The 16,779-nt window shown below is 50.0% G+C and overlaps 1 protein-coding gene across 1 annotated transcript in view; it reads right to left on the reverse strand.

Moving 5' to 3' along the window:
- The window catches only part of IQSEC3 (IQ motif and Sec7 domain 3), a 540,197-nt gene that overhangs the window by 43,859 nt on the left and 479,559 nt on the right, over positions 1 to 16,779 (reverse strand). Inside the window, exon 14 of the mRNA XM_029597483.1 lies at positions 635 to 796. Coding sequence (XP_029453343.1) covers positions 635 to 796 — 162 coding nt within the window. The remainder of the gene's footprint in view (positions 1 to 634; positions 797 to 16,779) is intronic.

Consider the following 16,779-nt stretch of genomic DNA (forward strand, 5'->3'; position numbering starts at 1 on the left):
TATTGAACCCTTTAGGCTCCTAAATCCAGGCAAATGAATTGCAAGCCTAAATATAGATCCCTAAGTTTTAGATGCCAAAATTTAGGTAATTCTCAACTGAAAACTTAAGGTCCCTAAATCCACCTAAATTTATGTGACTAAAATTTAGACGTTGGTTATTTTTTTGAAAATTGATGCCTGTGATAGCGTGAGGTGGCACTTGGGCTCAGGGAAGAGTCCCAGGGCACAGAAAAGGCCTGGACTCTAGCTTTTGCAACAGAAAACACCTTTTTTTATTTACAATAACAAAAATAGCAAATGCCAGTTTCCCTCAGCAGAGCTACAGCAAAACCCGGATATGCAAACATATAAAGATTTTATTCTAATTCCTGCAGCTTTCTCTTCCCGCTCTGGGCCTGGGTATTTATATTCCCCTCACCTGGGGAAGGCCTGTGGGCTGAGATCCTACTCTGGCTGGATTTTATGGTGGACCATACTAGATGCCTGGTCCTGGCCTTTTAAGGTGTTCCGGGGTTTTTAAAGTGTACATCCCTTTACAACTCCATAAATGTGTACATGCCCGTTCACAAATATGCATGCACAGAAACACATTATTGTGGCCTGCACCACCATCGGCACCCGATCTGAATCTTACATTCAATTCGAATCTGCTCCATTTCCATCACTTCTGATATGGATTCCTTCAGGTCTTCCACAAATTTTTGCAGCTCCTCTGAACCCACCGCACAGAAATGCAGGACCTGTTTCTTCTCAGATCCCGAAACCGGAGTTACTAATGTCATGCCATGGGGATAATCTAAGGACCACAATCACAAACACATGAATGTGATGACAAAAGTGAAAAGTCACTACCAGACATAAGAACATAAGAAATGCCATGCTGGGACAAACAAGTGACCAGCAAATCCCAAAGTAGATTTTTTTTTTTTTGTTTGTTATTTGCTTCCAGCGATAGCAATGGTTTTCTCCAGGAACTTTGGTTAAACCTCTTTCAAAACTTGCTATGGCAACAGATTCCACAACTTGACTGTGCTCTGTGTGTAAAAAGTAAATTTTCTGATATGTTTTAAATTAGCTGTTTGTTTCATGGAAAGCCCACTTCTTCTAGTATTTGAAAGGATAAATTAACCTTTCCACCCTACTCATGATTTACCTGTTCCATCTCACTCATAATTTTATAAACTTCTATCACGTCCCCTCTTAGCTGTCTCTTTTGGAAGCTGAGGAGCCCTAACCTGGGTAGTCATCCCATCCGCTTTATCATTTCTGTTGCCCTTCTCTTCCTCTTTTCCAGTTCCTTTCTGTCTTTTTTGAGATAGGGGTAACCAGAATTGCACACAATACTCAAGTTGTGGTCACACCAAGAATGGATACAGAGGCAATTTGATATTTTCCAGTTTATTCTTCATTCCTTTTTGGATCATTGCTAACATTCTCTGTGTTTTTTAGGCCGTGGCAGCATTCTGAGCTGAGGATTTCAATGTATTGTCCAGAAAGGACTCCAAAGTCCTTTGATTGGGTGGTGTCTTCCAATTCAGAACTCAGCATTGTGGGGTAGATTTTCAAAGGGGTACGCCCCGGGACACACGTAAGTCCCGGGGCTTTGCAAAGGGGGCGTGTCAGGGGTGTGTCGGGTGGGCGGCACGAATTTCAGGGCAGGGCGGGAGGCGTGTTGGGGGCGTGACGCTGGCCCGGGGGCATGGTTGAGGCCTCCTGACCAGCCCCTGGGTTGCGTGATGGCGCGCCAGCAGCCCGCTGGCACGCGCAGATTTACACCTGCTTTCGGCAGGCATAAATCTGCCACATAGGTAGGGGGGTTTAGATAGGGCTGGGGGGGGTCGGTTAGGTAGGAGAAGGGAGGGGAAGGTAAGGGGAGGTGGAAGGAAAGTTCCCTCCGAGGCTGCTCCGATTTCGGCGCGGCCTCGGCGCGCGCAGGTTGCACAAATGTGCACCCCCTTGCGCGCGCCGACCCCGGATTTTATAAGATATGCACGGCTACGCGCGTATCTTAAAAAATCCAGCGTACGTTTGTTCGCGCCTGGTGGACGAACAAAAGTACGCGTGCGCGTAAATTTATAAAATCTACCCCTGTGTTCCTGTATCTGGAATCATTTTTCCCTATGTGGATCACGTTGCACTTTTCCACATAAATTTCATCTGCCATTCAGATGCCCAGTCTCTTAGTCTTGCAAGGTCCTTCCACAGTGCCCCGCAATCTGATGATGTTTTAACAGCTTTGAATAATTTCATGCCATCTGCAAATGAGATCACGTCACGTTATTCCCTTTTTGCAGATCATTTATGCACATAAACTAATCCGCACACAGTTACACCTGGAACTCTTTTAAAAGATCGGTGTCACATTGGCCACCTGCCAGTCTTCAAGTACTGTGGCTGTTGTTGCCTTAAAAATGCAATAGTAGCCTCTGTTAAAGAGTTATTACCTCGCAGAATCTCAGCGTATACAGCAGTAAAGCAGATCTGTGTTATTACTGTGTTACAACATCTAGAACAAGGATGAGAAAACTATAGGGCTTGAACAATCCTGAAGGTGGGCACACTGGTTGCCTAATCAAGGAAGAAAATAACAGCTGCACTGTTGAGTCTTGATGCTGTGGAGGCATTGCAAGCTCAGGAAGGAGGAAGCTGCCAGAGTGTAGTGACATCATTGTTAGTATAGTATGGCTTAGCCATGCTTCTCTTTTGGTGGGCCAGGGTGATGAGCTGCTTTTGCTGTGGTGGGCCAGTGGGTGAAGGAGAGCTGCTTACTTTGCAGCAGAACTGGAAATGGGAGCAGCCACTCTAGTGTTCCACCACCCAGGAAGAGCTGTCATCCTCAGGCCTCAGCCCAGGAGGAGTTCCTCAGAGCTGATGCAAGCACTAGGCAGACTAGGTGGCCACTTAGAGCACCACCTTCCTGGGGGTGACAGAAAAGCAGAGCTGGCATGGCAGCATTAATCAGACCAACTTGCCCGAGATGAGGAGAGGAGCTGCAGCAGCTGTTAGAGCACTGCTTCCCAAACTGTGGGTCGGGACCCCAAATGGGGTCACAAAACCTCCAGCCGGGGTCACAAATGCCTCAAAGGGCAGTCCTCTCCAGACATCATCAGCAGCAGAAGTAGTGGAAATCAGCATGGGATCTTTGAGCTAGCATGCACTCTCAGGGCCTGAAATGGTCCCTACCTCCCTTGAGTTTCTACATGTATGAGGAAAGACTGGGGCCACTGCAGGGCCTGTGAGCTTTGACAGGCTCACAGATCCTGTGTTGACGTTCATTACTAATGATGCTGCCAGTTGCAGATCAACATCAGGCATTGGGCCAGCCTGCCCTCTCTTCCCACTACCTGTCATCCACTTATCGCCTGAGGCCCAAAGGAAAATATTGCTGCTGATCCTAGTCAAGAGGCTGGGGGCTGTTTGAAGGGAGGTATCAGACACAGGAAGGGTTTGAGGTTCGATCAGTGGGAGAGGGGTTGGCTGTGGAAAGTGAAAGGGGGATGCAAGAGAGGAGCTAGGGGCAAGAGTATCAACTGGGGTAGTTTGAGAGAAAAGAGAGAAGAAGGGATGACAGATGATCAATTAGGGATACAAAAATGACTTGGAGGTGAGAGAGGTTCAGTGGGGAGGATGTAAAAAGCTGGTGTTGGATTCGTGAACCCTTGGGCCGGCTCGGACAGTTGGTGGCTCACTGAGGAGATACTCAGTGGGTGTCGAAGCCGGGAGGTGGCACAATCAGGAGACCAAGAGATCTTCTCCACTGGAGACCCGAGGTCCCCCCAGGAGAAGCCCGTGAGGACCCGGGCCACTTGGACTTAGAGTGGTCTCCTGTGAGGTGGTATCCCGGGAATGGAGACGAAGAGCTGGAGGCCAACTGGAACTTCACCACTGGAAGCCCGCGGTCCCCCCGAGAGGAGCTCGTGAGGACCCGAGCCGCTTGGACTTAGGCGAGGCCTCCTGGACAAAGATGAAGTCGGAAGCCAAGGACGAAGCTGAATCAGAAGTCGGTGGACGGAAACTGGAGTCGAAAGCCAGGAGTCAGAAGCCAAAGTCAGAAGCCAAGGATGAAGCTGAATCAGAAGTCGGTGGACGGAAGCCGGAGTCGAAAGCCAGAAGTCAGAAGCCGAAGTCAGACACCGAAGGATCCGAAGCAGCAACTAGCAACTCTTACCAGAATGAACCTTGTTGCAAGGCAGGGAAGAGATCCTGTTGCAGGGTTAAATACCCTAGGAGCGTCTGACGTCATCCCAGGGCAGGGCTGCATTTCCCGTGCTGGCCCCTTTAAGAGCAGAGCCCCTGGGCGCACGCGAGCCTAGGGGGCGAAGCAAGCCGTGGAGCAACGACAGCATCTCCCTCGAGGAGGGAGCGCCGCAGCCAGGGTCGAGCAGGCCCAGGGAAGCGTCTCAGTGGCCCGGACAGTCCCCGAGGTAAGTGGAGGGACCGGGCATGGCCCGGGACCGTAACAGTACCCGTACCCCCTCTCCTACGCCCCTTTCCCGGGGCTTGGGCTTTGCAGGATGGTCCAAATGGAACTGGCGAAGAAGGTTCTTGTCCAGGATGTGCGAGGATGGCTCCCATGAATTCTCCTCGGGACCGTAACCCTCCCAGGAGAGAAGGTACTCCCATCTGCGATGGTGGAACCATACATCCAGTACGTCCTTCACCTGATAAATGCCATCTTGTTCAGCAGACGTGTTGGCGGGCGCAGGAGATTTATTGTGGAATTAAGATAGAACCACAGGCTTGAGGAGAGACACATGGAAGACATTGTGAATCCTCAGGGTGGATGGTAGTCGTAGCCGGTAGGATACTGCACCTACTCACTCCGCCACAGCAAACGGACCAATATACCTGTGGGCCAGGCACATGGAAGGAGTCCGTAATTGGATGTTTCTGGTGCTCTCTCGGGAGAAAAACAGACGCCGGCCGCCGTAGCCTGTCGGCAAACTTCTTTGCCTTAGCCGCCGTCAATCGGAGCTTCTCTTGGGTGGAACTCCAAAGGTCGTGCAACTGACATGCCATAAGTTGCGCTGAAGGAGACGGTACCATCAGAGGCAGGGGCAAGGGAGGTCTAAGGGTCTTCCCATAGACCACCTGGAAGGGAGACAAGCTGGTGGCAGAATGTCTGTGGCGGTTGGAGAACTCTTCCCAGAGTAAGAGAGTTACCCAGTCATCCTGGAGATCCCCCACAAAGGCACGGAGAAAGGTCTTTAATGTTTGATTAGTGCGTTCGGCTTGGCATTTGCCCTAGGGATTAAAAGCCGTCATAAGTTCTAGTTGGACCTCGAATTTCCTGCAGAGGGCTCTCCAATATTTTGCTGTGAACTGGGGCCCTCGGTCCGAGGCAATGTGCAAAAGAAGCCCATGCAGGTGGAAGATATGTTGAGCGAAGAGACTTGCAAGTTCTGGTGCTGGAGGAAACTTAGAGAGGGGCACAAAATGGGCCATCTTCGAGAATCTATCGACCGTGACCCAGATCACGGTCTTCCCATCCGAGGTAGGCAGATCCACAATGAAGTCTGTGGACAAATGGGTCCAGGGTTCAGTTGGAATGGGCAGCGGCTGGAGAAGGCCCCAGGGGTGGCCAGGCAAAGGCTTCTGTCGGGCGCAAGTAGGGCAAGAACTAACGTAGAGATGGACATCCCTCTTGACCTGAGGCCACCAGTAGAAATCTGTCAATAAGTCCAAGGTCTGGGTTACTTTCAGATGGCCTGCGGTCAGTGAGTCGTGGGCCCGTGATAACACCTTCCTACGGAGGTGAGTGGGTACCACCGTCTTGCCTGCGGGAGCCACCTCGGTAGCCGCAAGAAGGACTTTGGCCAGGGCGAGGATGTATTGAGGCGGATTAGGGGTATCCTCTGTCTCCACCATGCGAGAGAGGACATCGGCTCAGATGTTCTTGGAAGCTGGCCTGTAACAGAGGAGAAAGTTGAAGCGGCTAAGAAAGAGGGACCACCGAGCTTGTCGAGGGTTGAGGCGCTGGGCACAACACAAGCATTCCAGATTCTTGTGATCCATATAAATGATCACAAAATGTTGGGCTCCCTCCAACCATTGGCGCCATTCTTCAAAGGCCAATTTGATGGCCAGAAGCTCCTTGTCTCCTATGCTGTAATTCTTTTCTGCGGGCGAGAATTTCCTGGAAAAGTTAGAACATGGCAAGGACTTGCCGTTGCTGGATACTTGGCTCAGGGCGGCCCCGACTTCCACGTCAGAGGTATCAACTTCCACGACAAATTGATGCTGGGGGTCCAGATGGTGAAGACATGTGTCTTGAAGGAAGGCAGACTTCAGTTCCTGGAAGGCTTGTAGCGCTGCCGCGGACCAGTTCCTAGCGTCAGCCCCCTTTTTGGTGAGGGCCATTAGCGGGGCCACCATCCAGGAGTAGTGAGGTATGAACTGGTGGTAAAAATTGGGGAAGCCTAGGAATCGCTGAAGTGCCTTAACCCCAACGGGTTGAGGCCAATGTTTGATGGCCCTTACTTTCTCAGGGTCTATGTGGAAACCCGTGGAGGATACAATATACCCGAGGAAGGGTATGGACTCTTGCTCAAACTGACACTTCTCCATCTTGGCAAAGTCGGTTATCCCTGAGCTTCTGTAGTACACTCCGAACGTCTCTGCGGTGCGTGGCCAGGTCCTTCAAGTATATGAGCACGTCGTTCAAGTATACTATGACCGAGGTGTGTAGCATATCCCTCAGCACCTCATTCATTAGGTTCTGAAAAACTGCAGGGGCATTGCAGAAACTAAAGGGCATGACCAGGTATTTGTAATGCCCATCCCTCGTGTTGAACGCGGTCTTCCACTCGTCGCCTGGTCGTATCCGTACCAGGTTGTATGCTCCACGGAGATCCAACTTGGTGAAGATCTTGGCTCCTTGTAGTCGATCCAGTAGCTCCAGGTTCAGTGGTAATGGGTATCTGTCGCGTCACGTAATATTATGCAGTAGAGATGTGAATCGTGTCCTCGATCGTCTTAACGATCGATTTCGGCTGGGGGGGGAGGGAATTGTATTGTTGCCGTTTGGGTGTTTAAAGTATTGTGAAAATCGTGAGCCGAAACACTAAAACCCCCTATAACCCACCCCCGACCCTTTAAATTAAATCCCCCACCCTCCCGAACCCCCCCCAAATGCCTTAAATTACCTGGGGGTCCAGCGGCGGTCTGGAACGGCAGCGGTCCGGAACGGCCTCCTGCAATTGAATAGTGTTGTCTTCAGCCGGCGCCATTTTTCAAAATGGCGGCGCAAAATGGCGGCGGCCATAGACCAACACGATTCGACTGCAGGAGGTCGTTCCGGACCCCCGCTGGTCTTTTGGCAAGTCTTGTGGGGGTCAGGAGGCCCCCCCAAGCTGGCCAAAAGTCCCTGGGGGTCCAGCGGGGATCCGGAAAACGATCTCCTGCCGCGAATCGTTTTCCGTACGGAAAATGGCGCCGGCAGGAGATCGACTGCAGGAGGTCGTTCAGCGGGGGTTCCGGACCGCTGCTGAACGACTTCCTGCAGTCGATCTCCTGCCGGCGCCATTTTCCGTACGGAAAACGATTCGCGGCAGGAGATCGTTTTCTGGACCCCCGCTGGACCCCCAGGGACTTTTGGCCAGCTTGGGGGGGCCTCCTGACCCCCACAAGACTTGCCAAAAGTCCAGCGGGGGTCCGGAACGACCTCCTGCAGTCGAATCGTGTTGGTCTATGGCCGCCGCCATTTTGCGCCGCCATTTTGAAAAATGGCGCCGGCTGAAGACAACACTATTCAATTGCAGGAGGCCGTTCCAGACCGCTGCCGTTCCGGACCGCTGCTGGACCCCCAGGTAATTTAAGGCATTTGGGGGGGGGGTTCGGGAGGGTGGGGGATTTAATTTAAAGGGTCGGGGGTGGGTTTTAGGGGGTTTTAGTGTGCCGGTTTTCCTGCCCTCCCCCTTCCCCCGATTTACGATTTTTTGACGATAAATCGGGGGAATTGGTATTGTATCGTGGCCCTAACAATTTTTGACGATTTAAAATATATCGGACGATATTTTAAATCGTCAAAAAACGATTCACATCCCTATTATGCAGACCACAATAATCTATGTAGGGTCGGAGAGAACTGTCCTTCTTTGCAACAAAGAAGAATCTGGCTCCGGCCAGTGAGGTGGATAGCCGAATGAAGCCTCTGTCTAAATTCTCCCGATATTCAAGGACATGGCCCGCGTTTCCAGGAGCGACAAGGGATAAACCCACCTGGGATCAGATTGATGGAACAATCAAAGGGCCGGTGTTTCGGGAGGAGCTTGGCCTTTTCCTTCGAGAAGACATCCATATAATCCTTATATTGTAGTGGCAGCACCAAGGGTGTGGTCAGGAGTGGTACCGAAGGTCAAGGAATAGGTACCAGGCAGGTGTCGAAACAAGGCAGACTCCAGGATGTAATCTGGAGGGTATCCCAGTGGATAACCAGGGAGTGCTTCTGAAGCCAGGGTAAGCCCAAGATGACCGGGTGCATGGACCTCTCCAAGACGAGGAATGAGATCTCTTCTATGTGCAGAAGACCCATGCGCAAGGTTAGGGGCTTGGTACAAGTAGAAATGGTCCCCGGGAGGGGGGTCCCGTGAATGGAAGACACTTGGTTGGGGGGCTCTTGGGGTTGAACCCCGATTTGTAGTTGTTGGACTAGATCCCAGAGGATGAAATTCCCCCCGGCTCCGGAGTCAATCAGGGCCAGCGTATCGAAGTCTCCTCCAGGAAGGACTATGGTAACCGGAACGGTGCATGGAGAGGCAGAAGTGGTGTTACCTAGGGTCAGCACCCCGACGATCCCTAGGTTCTGGCGTTTCCCGGCCGCTCACCACACCGGGCTAGGAAGTGCCCCTTGCCACCGCAATATAGGTACAGACCTTGAGTACGGCGTCTTCTTCTCTCTTCCTGTGAGATTGGGCCCCGGCCCAACTGCATAGGCTCTACGTCTTGATTCCCTGGAGAGGCAGAAGAGGAGGGTACCGGTCGGGAAAATGTAGTTGCAGAGTTACTGGGTTTACGACCGGACCTCCCTTCCAGAACCGGCATTGGATACGGCGGTCCACCCAACCAGCCAAATCGATGAGGCTGTTCAGGTCATCCGGGAGTCCCTCGCCGCCAGCTCATCTTGGAGTTTTGGGGAGAGACCCTCCAGGAATATGCCGTGGAGACTGTCATCCCCCCAGTTCAGCTCGGCTGCTAGAGTCTGGAATTCTACCGCATACTTGGCAAGGGGCCGGTTGCCCTGGCGTAGCTGAAGTAACTCAGAGGTGGTAGTGGGCCTGCGAGAGGGCTCTTCATAGATATGTCGGAAGGCTGCGACAAACTGTTCCAGATTCGCAAGATCTATTCCTGACGCTCCCATAGTGGGGAGGCCCACGCCAGGGGTTTCCCATCCAACAATGAAATAATATAGCTGGTTTTAATCCAATCCGTAGGAAACTGGGCTGGCAGTAGGTTGAATCGGATGTAACACTGACTGAGGAATCCACTGCAAAGCTTCGCTTTCCCAGAGTACCGTGAGGGTGCTGGCAGTTGTGTGGGCATGGCCGGTCCGATATTGGCCGAGGCTACTGGTACCAGAGGAATGAATGCAGTGGTTCCATCTATCCGATCAGTTAGTCTCTGCACGGTCGTCATCAGGGAGTCAATGCAGATTTGCTGTTGTTGCAACTGCTGTGCAACACCGGGAATGGCTTTCAAGTCCGTGGTGTCCGCCAGGTCCATGGCCTTGCAAACTGTTGGATTCGTGAACCCTTGGGCCGGCTCGGACAGTTGGTGGCTCACTGAGGAGATACTCAGTGGGTGTCGAAGCCGGGAGGTGGCACAGACAGGAGACCAAGAGATCTTCACCACTGGAGACCCGAGGTCCCCCAGGAGAAGCCCGTGAGGACCCGGGCCGCTTGGACTTACGAGTGGTCTCCTGCGAGGTGGTATCCCGGGAATGGATTCGAAGAGCTGGAGCCAGGAGGCCAACTGGAACTTCACCACTGGAAGCCCATGGTCCCCCTGAGAGGAGCTCGTGAGGACCCGAGCTGCTTGGACTTAGGCGAGGCCTCCTGGACGAAGCTGAATTCGGAAGCCAAGGACGAAGCTGAATCAGAAGTCGGTGGATGGAAGCCAGAGTCGAAAGCCAGGAGTCAGAAGCCAAGGTTGAAGCTGAATCAGAAGTCGGTGGACAGAAGCCAGAGTCGAAAGCTAGGAGTCAGAAGCCGAAGTCAGACGCCGAAGGATCCGAAGCAGCAACTAGCAACTCTTACCAGAGTGAACCTCGTTGCAAGGCAGGGAAGAGATCCTGTTGCACGGTTAAATACCCTGGGAGTGTCTGACGTCATCCCAGGACAGGGCTGCATTTCCCGCGCTGGCCCCTTTTAGAGCAGAGCCCCTGCGCGCGCGCGCCTAGGGGGCGGGGCCAGCCACGGAGCAACAATGGTGTCTCCCTTGAGGAGGGAACGCCACAGCCAGGGTCGAGCAGGCCCGGGGAAGCGTCGCAGTGGCCCAGACCATCCCCGAGGTAAGTGGAGGGACCGGGCACGGCCTGGGACCGTAACAGTTGGAGTGGGTGAGCAAGAGGCTAGGCTGGGAAGGAGAGAGAAACTGAGGAATGTAAAAGGGGATCAGCTGGAGGGGCAGAGCTTAAGAGGCCCTCTGGAGGGGGATGAAGGTTGAGAGAGGGGATCAGTTGGAGTGCAGGAATGGTGAGTGGAGGGATTGTTGGAGGCAAACTACACCCCCACTAATTAGACTTGGTTGTTCTCTGGGGTCGTGTGAATTTTCAAGTGCTAAAATAGGGTCAGATTGGCTAATCAATTGGGAAGCCATGTGTTAGAGTATTTATTGCAACTTAACAACTGCTCAAACAATTCTCTCCTCTGGTATTCCTTCCCCCCCCCCCCCTTGCATGCAGCAATGATTATTAGAGATGTGAATCGTGTCCTCGATCGTCTTAACGATCGATTTCGGCTGGGAGGGGGAGGGAATCGTATCGTCGCCGTTTGGGTGTTTAGAGTATCGTGAAAATCGTTAAAATCGTGAACCGGCACACTAAAACCCCCTAAAACCCACCCCCGACCCTTTAAATTAAATCCCCCACCCTCCCGAACCCCCCCCCCCAAATGCCTTAAATTACCTGGGGGTCCAGCGGCGGTCATAGCTAAATCGGGGGAAGGGGGAGGGCAGGAAAACCGGCACACTAAGACCCCCTAAAACCCACCCCCGACCCTTTAAATTAAATCCCCTACCCTCCCGAACCCCCCCAAATGCCTTAAATTACCTGGGGGTCCAGTGGCGGTCCGTAGCTAAATCGGGGGAAGGGGGAGGGCAGGAAAACCGGCACACTAAAACACCCTAAAACCCACCCCGACCCTTTAAATTAAATCCCCCACCCTCCCGAACCCCCCCCCCCCCCAAATGCCTTAAATTACCTGGGGGTCCAGCGGCGGTCCGGAACGGCCTCCTGCAATTGAATCGTGTTGTCTTCAGCCGGAGCCATTCTGCGCCGCCATTTTGCAAAATGGCGGCACAAAATGGCGGCGGCCATAGACCAACTCGATTCGACTGCAGGAGGTCGTTCCGGACCCCCGCTGGACTTTTGGCAAGTCTTGTGGGGGTCAGGAGGTCCCCCCAAGCTGGCCAAAAGTCCCTGGGGTCCAGCGGGGGTCCGGAACGACCTCCTGCAGTCGAATCATGTTGGTCTATGGCCGCGGCCATTTTGCGCCGCCATTTTGCAAAATGGCGGCGCAGAATGGCGCCGGCTGAAGACAACACGATTCAATTGCAGGAGGCCGTTCCGGACCGCCGCTGGACCCCCAGGTAATTTAAGGCATTTGGGGGGGGTTCGGGAGGGTGGGGGATTTAATTTAAAGGGTCGGGGGTGGGTTTTAGGGTGTTTTAGTGTGCCGGTTTTCCTGCCCTCCCCCTTCCCCCGATTTACGATTTTTTGACGATAAATCGGGGGAATTGGTATTGTATCGTGGCCCTAACGATTTTTGACGATTTAAAATATATCGGACGATATTTTAAATCGTCAAAAAACGATTCACATCCCTAATGATTATTATTGGGAGCCTGGAAATCCTCAAGTGGCCAGATGCAGCAGAGAAACTCATGCTATCTGCAGCATACACATTTGAGGAGAAATGGATCAAGAGCACAAGCAGCAGTACATGGGAAAGAGGAGGAGGAAATACAACCTGCCCTGTCCCGACTGACCAGACCCAGCAGTCTCTTGCAGAAGAAGGGCATCTGTAGAGGCAGCTTCCCTCCTCCTTGTAGGCTGGTCTGGACTGGGACCATCGGAGACAGCAGAGCTACAAACCCAGGTCATGGAGACTGGGCACTGGTTGCATTAAGCAGTATACTTGAAAGCTAGGCTGCAGGTAAGCCAGCCAGAGCCTCCTTTGCCTGGGGATAAAAAAATCAGGGGGTTGCATCACAGAGGAGATGAAAGGCTGGGCCAGAGAGCAGAGAAGGGGAGGGAGAGAGAAAAAGAGCAGCCCTGAGGGGAGATGGGGGCCTGGAGAGATGGCATGGCAGGAGAGACGGTGTGGAGAGGAGAGGGTGGATACTGATAGAGACTACAGAGATAATATTTAAAGGAGTTACACGTGTAAATGTAACATACTCTCATAACAATTTTAAAAAGCTATTTACGCACATAAATTGCATTTACACATGCTTATCCTATGGACAATTCAAAGGCATATATTGTAGTAATTTTCAAAAGCCCACTTACACTAGTAAAGTGCACTTATATATGTAAAACCCATGTAAATGCTTTTTAAAATGACCCTCTAAGGCAGTGGTTCTCAACCTTTTTCCCATCGTGACACACCTGAGAGACCACGTTCACATGTGTGACACACTGCTCATTACAATTTACGGCAGAAATAAAAAATAAAGATCTAGTATTATTTTTATTGTTAAGAATGACACAAGGAAAAGATACATATTCTATCTGAACAGAAATTGCATAAACGGCAAACATCCCACACCAAAACAGCACCAATTTCCAGCACTTAACAGTAACCACCTTACCTAAGAAAAGGCAACACTGAAAATATTACACTAGGCCTTAAGACAATACATCTCCTATTAGGAAAACGGATCAAGTCAGGCTGCTATAGAGCCCTACACAGAAACTACACCCCAGCAGAGAACCTCACCTGAATCAAGTGCTGTCCCTCACCTAACATAGAATAAAGAGACCAAAACGCATAACAAGAAGCATGCAGAAAAAACTGAATTGGAAACTGCAATAAGCCAGAGTCTCTGTATGCAGTGCAACAAAGAAAAAAAGAAACATCACCCATCCTTATAAAACAAATCAAGAAATATAAAATCGGTAGCAGTAAAACCATACTAACAAAAAGAACAGATTATTTCAAAACAGCGGATGAATGGAATATCCAATAATTAAAAACTCATATAAAAAATTTCTAGATATCAATAAAATATTTTAAAATAGCAGACACAAAGATCCAGTAATGAAAAATAATAAGAATACAAAAAATGTTTTTGCTCTGCATACCTGGGAACGTTTGATATCCAGGTGCCCTGAGATTGTTTTGAATTAGCAGGAGGAGGGTGGTTTGCTTGGAACTTTCTCCTCTCTCTCTCTCTCTCTCTCTCTCTGTCTCTCTCACTGGCTCACAATTGCTCACATATACACATGCTTTTTCTCTCTCACTTATATAGGCTCTTAATTACACATTTACACACATGCTGTCTATCTTTTCAGGCTTACACACATGGGCTTTCAATCACACACATACATGCTGTCCTTTTCTCTCACACACAGACTATCATTCACATGCTTACAAACATGCTCTCTCTTTCTCTCATTTACACACAGGCTCTCAATCACATACTCATATGCTCCTTCACCTAAACCAGCTCTCAATCACACACAGACACACATGCTTTCTCTTTCTCTCATCATTTACACACAGGATCTCAATCACATACTCACATGCTCCCATACCTAAACCAGCTCTCGATCACACACATATTCTCTTTCACATGTACAGGCTCTCAATCATTCACATACATGCTATCTCACTCACACACACACAGAATCTCAAACACACATGCTTGCTCATTCACTCACTCTCCCCCCTCCCCCAAACTAGCAGCAGCAGCAGCAGCTGCCTCTTCCACTTCTAACCCTAAAGGCAGCAGCAATCTACTTCATTTTCAGCCCTCGCGTAGCAAGGAGTCCCATTGGCCGCGGGGGATGACGACGTTCTTCGCTTTTCTCTGAGCTGTGCTGCTCATTCCTCAGGATGCACCACTCCTTTCTTCGGGCCGACGCTGCCTGCACTAGCATGGTCTCTTCTTCCCGCTCATACACCCACTGCTCACCACTTCCTCTTCTGGGCCGCGGGGGGTGGGGGGCGGGAAGAAGAGAGCATGCCGGTGCCGCTGACTCCAGCTTTCCTGCCGTGTTCCACCCGTGCTTTCAGCGTTTTAAGCTCGGGTAGGGGGAGCAGCTGGGTCAGCAGGAGACCGGGAAGTGTGGCGACACACCTGTGTGTGCTTGACGACACACCGGTTGAGAACCACTGCTCTAAGGGATTAAGTGGGTGAATAGAAATTTGGGGATTGAGGGGGACAGTAAGGACTCAGATTGGGTGAGGGGAGGTTTGAGGGAGAGAGTAGGAGGATATGAGAGAGAGTGGCCCCAGGTGGGGAGGGAAGATTGGTGATTGATGGGAGAGAAACCTGGGAATGGGAGAGTAGGGGATTGGATTGGGAGAGGGCACAGGAGCATGGATTGAGAGATTGAGTGGGAGAGCGGGAACATGGGGAATGGAGGGATGGAGAGAGCGCGAACTGGGCAATGGGATAGGGTGAGAAGGATGCCTGTGGAGGAGAGAGAAGAGGCTATGGGGTTGAGTTGGGAGTTGGGATGTGAAAGAGGCCCTGAGTGGAGAGGTGAGAGTAAGGAATCAGATTGAGGGGGGGATGAGAATTCAGGGATTGGGTAGAAACTTGTGAGAACAGGGATTCATGGATTGGGTGGAAGGGAAAAGACTGATGAGAAAAGTGGTAAAAAAAAGAACAAGATCAATGTGTTTGGAAAAATAAAATGTCCAAACAACAAGGTAGAGAAAAGCATTTTATTTTCATTTTAGTAACTGAAGTATGGAAACTTTGGGAATATGCATCTTTTATGTTTATATTTTGCAAAGTATAAAAAAAATGTTACTTATAGGAAAACATAAAGTTCTGCACACATTTTCAAATCATGTACTCTCCTCCCCCCACCTATCCATACAGGCCTGACCCCTCTGCTTCTTTTCTTGAATCCCTTTCTTTTTACCTTGCTCAAGCTGATTCCCTGCTCTCCCTCTTCTTCCTCCTCCACTTCTGAACCCTCTCTCTCTTCCTCTTCTTCATCTCCAAGCTGATTCTGTATTCTCTCTCTTCTTCCTGCTCCAAGCCTGAATCCTACGCATTCTGTCTCTTCTCTAGGCCCAACTCCCCTCCATGTTTTTATCTCCCTTAGGCTGTTATGGTCTCCATTTCACTACAGATCCTAGAGAGGTGCATTCATTTTGAATGAATGTAAAAAATGCAATGAATAAAGCTATTTTCAGTTTGTATGAATGGTCTGAAACTAAAATTAGCCTTGGATGAAAATACCCCAAAATTTGGGGTATTTTCATATTTATATTTATTTATTTAATTAATTTAATTTATTTATTTAACACTTTTTTATACCGATATTAGTAGCTACATCATATCGGTTTACAGCAGAACTGAAGATTGAAATTACATTAAACAGGTACCAGGGTTGGGATTACATAGGAACAGAGATATATAGCTTCGAACTGGCAAACAAAAGCAACAGGCTGCTTAAAAACAAAAAGAACAAGAACAAGAAAACATTGTAACATAACTTATACCAACTATCGGGCCTCCGGCAGGACCAGGCCTTTACCTAATCTTGGGTCCAGTATCTGAGGCCCAGATCTAGTGCTGTAAAACAAAATGATGTCACCTGCCCTGGAGGAAGCTGCCATGGTGATACCACTGCAGCACATCCTCCAGGCAGAGGTCATCATTTTTAGTCACCAGATCAAGACATTAGAAGGCCTGTACCCGGGCATTGTGGCCTAGCCTAGGCCCGGGCCCTGGTCTCAGTGATTGGGACATGGCTCAGACCTCTCAGTGAAGAAATCCAGCCTTGGGCAGGGTCCCAGTGTTGGGCCTAGGCCTTGGCCCAACACTGAATGGACAATGGCAAAGCACTGATGCTTTCTTCCTGCCTGCACAGATCATGCTGTATTCACTATCACCCACCCACAATTCCAAATTCTGTGTAGAATTATAGAATTCCCTGTGGAAGGGGAATTCTGCCCATATTCTGCATTGCACAGTTGGACAGAATTCCCTTTGAAGTAAAATGTGTTTCTGTTTCTCCAGTGTTACACTACATACAGAGTATGACTTCTGGTGATTTTCATTTCAGTTTTTGTATTCAGATTTCTAATTTCTAATTTGCAGTCACTTAATTTGCATTGTTGAGAGTCTGATCTCTGTGTTATGCATTTGTGTCCAAGGTGAAGTATTCTGCTATTACGTATTCTGTGTAGAGATCTATAGCAATCCAATTTGTTTTATTTTCCAGTAGGAGGTGTATTGATGATCTAGCACTTGTTGTAATATTTTTCATAGATAAAGTTGTCGGGATTTGAGTCCTGGGAGATAGTGTTCTTATGGTATGGCAATTTTCCCATTTAGGTTCTGAGTGTCTATTTTGCAGAGTTTTCAGTATTTGGT

Source organism: Rhinatrema bivittatum, chromosome 4 (genome assembly GCF_901001135.1).
Source record: "Rhinatrema bivittatum chromosome 4, aRhiBiv1.1, whole genome shotgun sequence".
Taxonomy (NCBI): Eukaryota; Metazoa; Chordata; class Amphibia; order Gymnophiona; family Rhinatrematidae; genus Rhinatrema; species Rhinatrema bivittatum.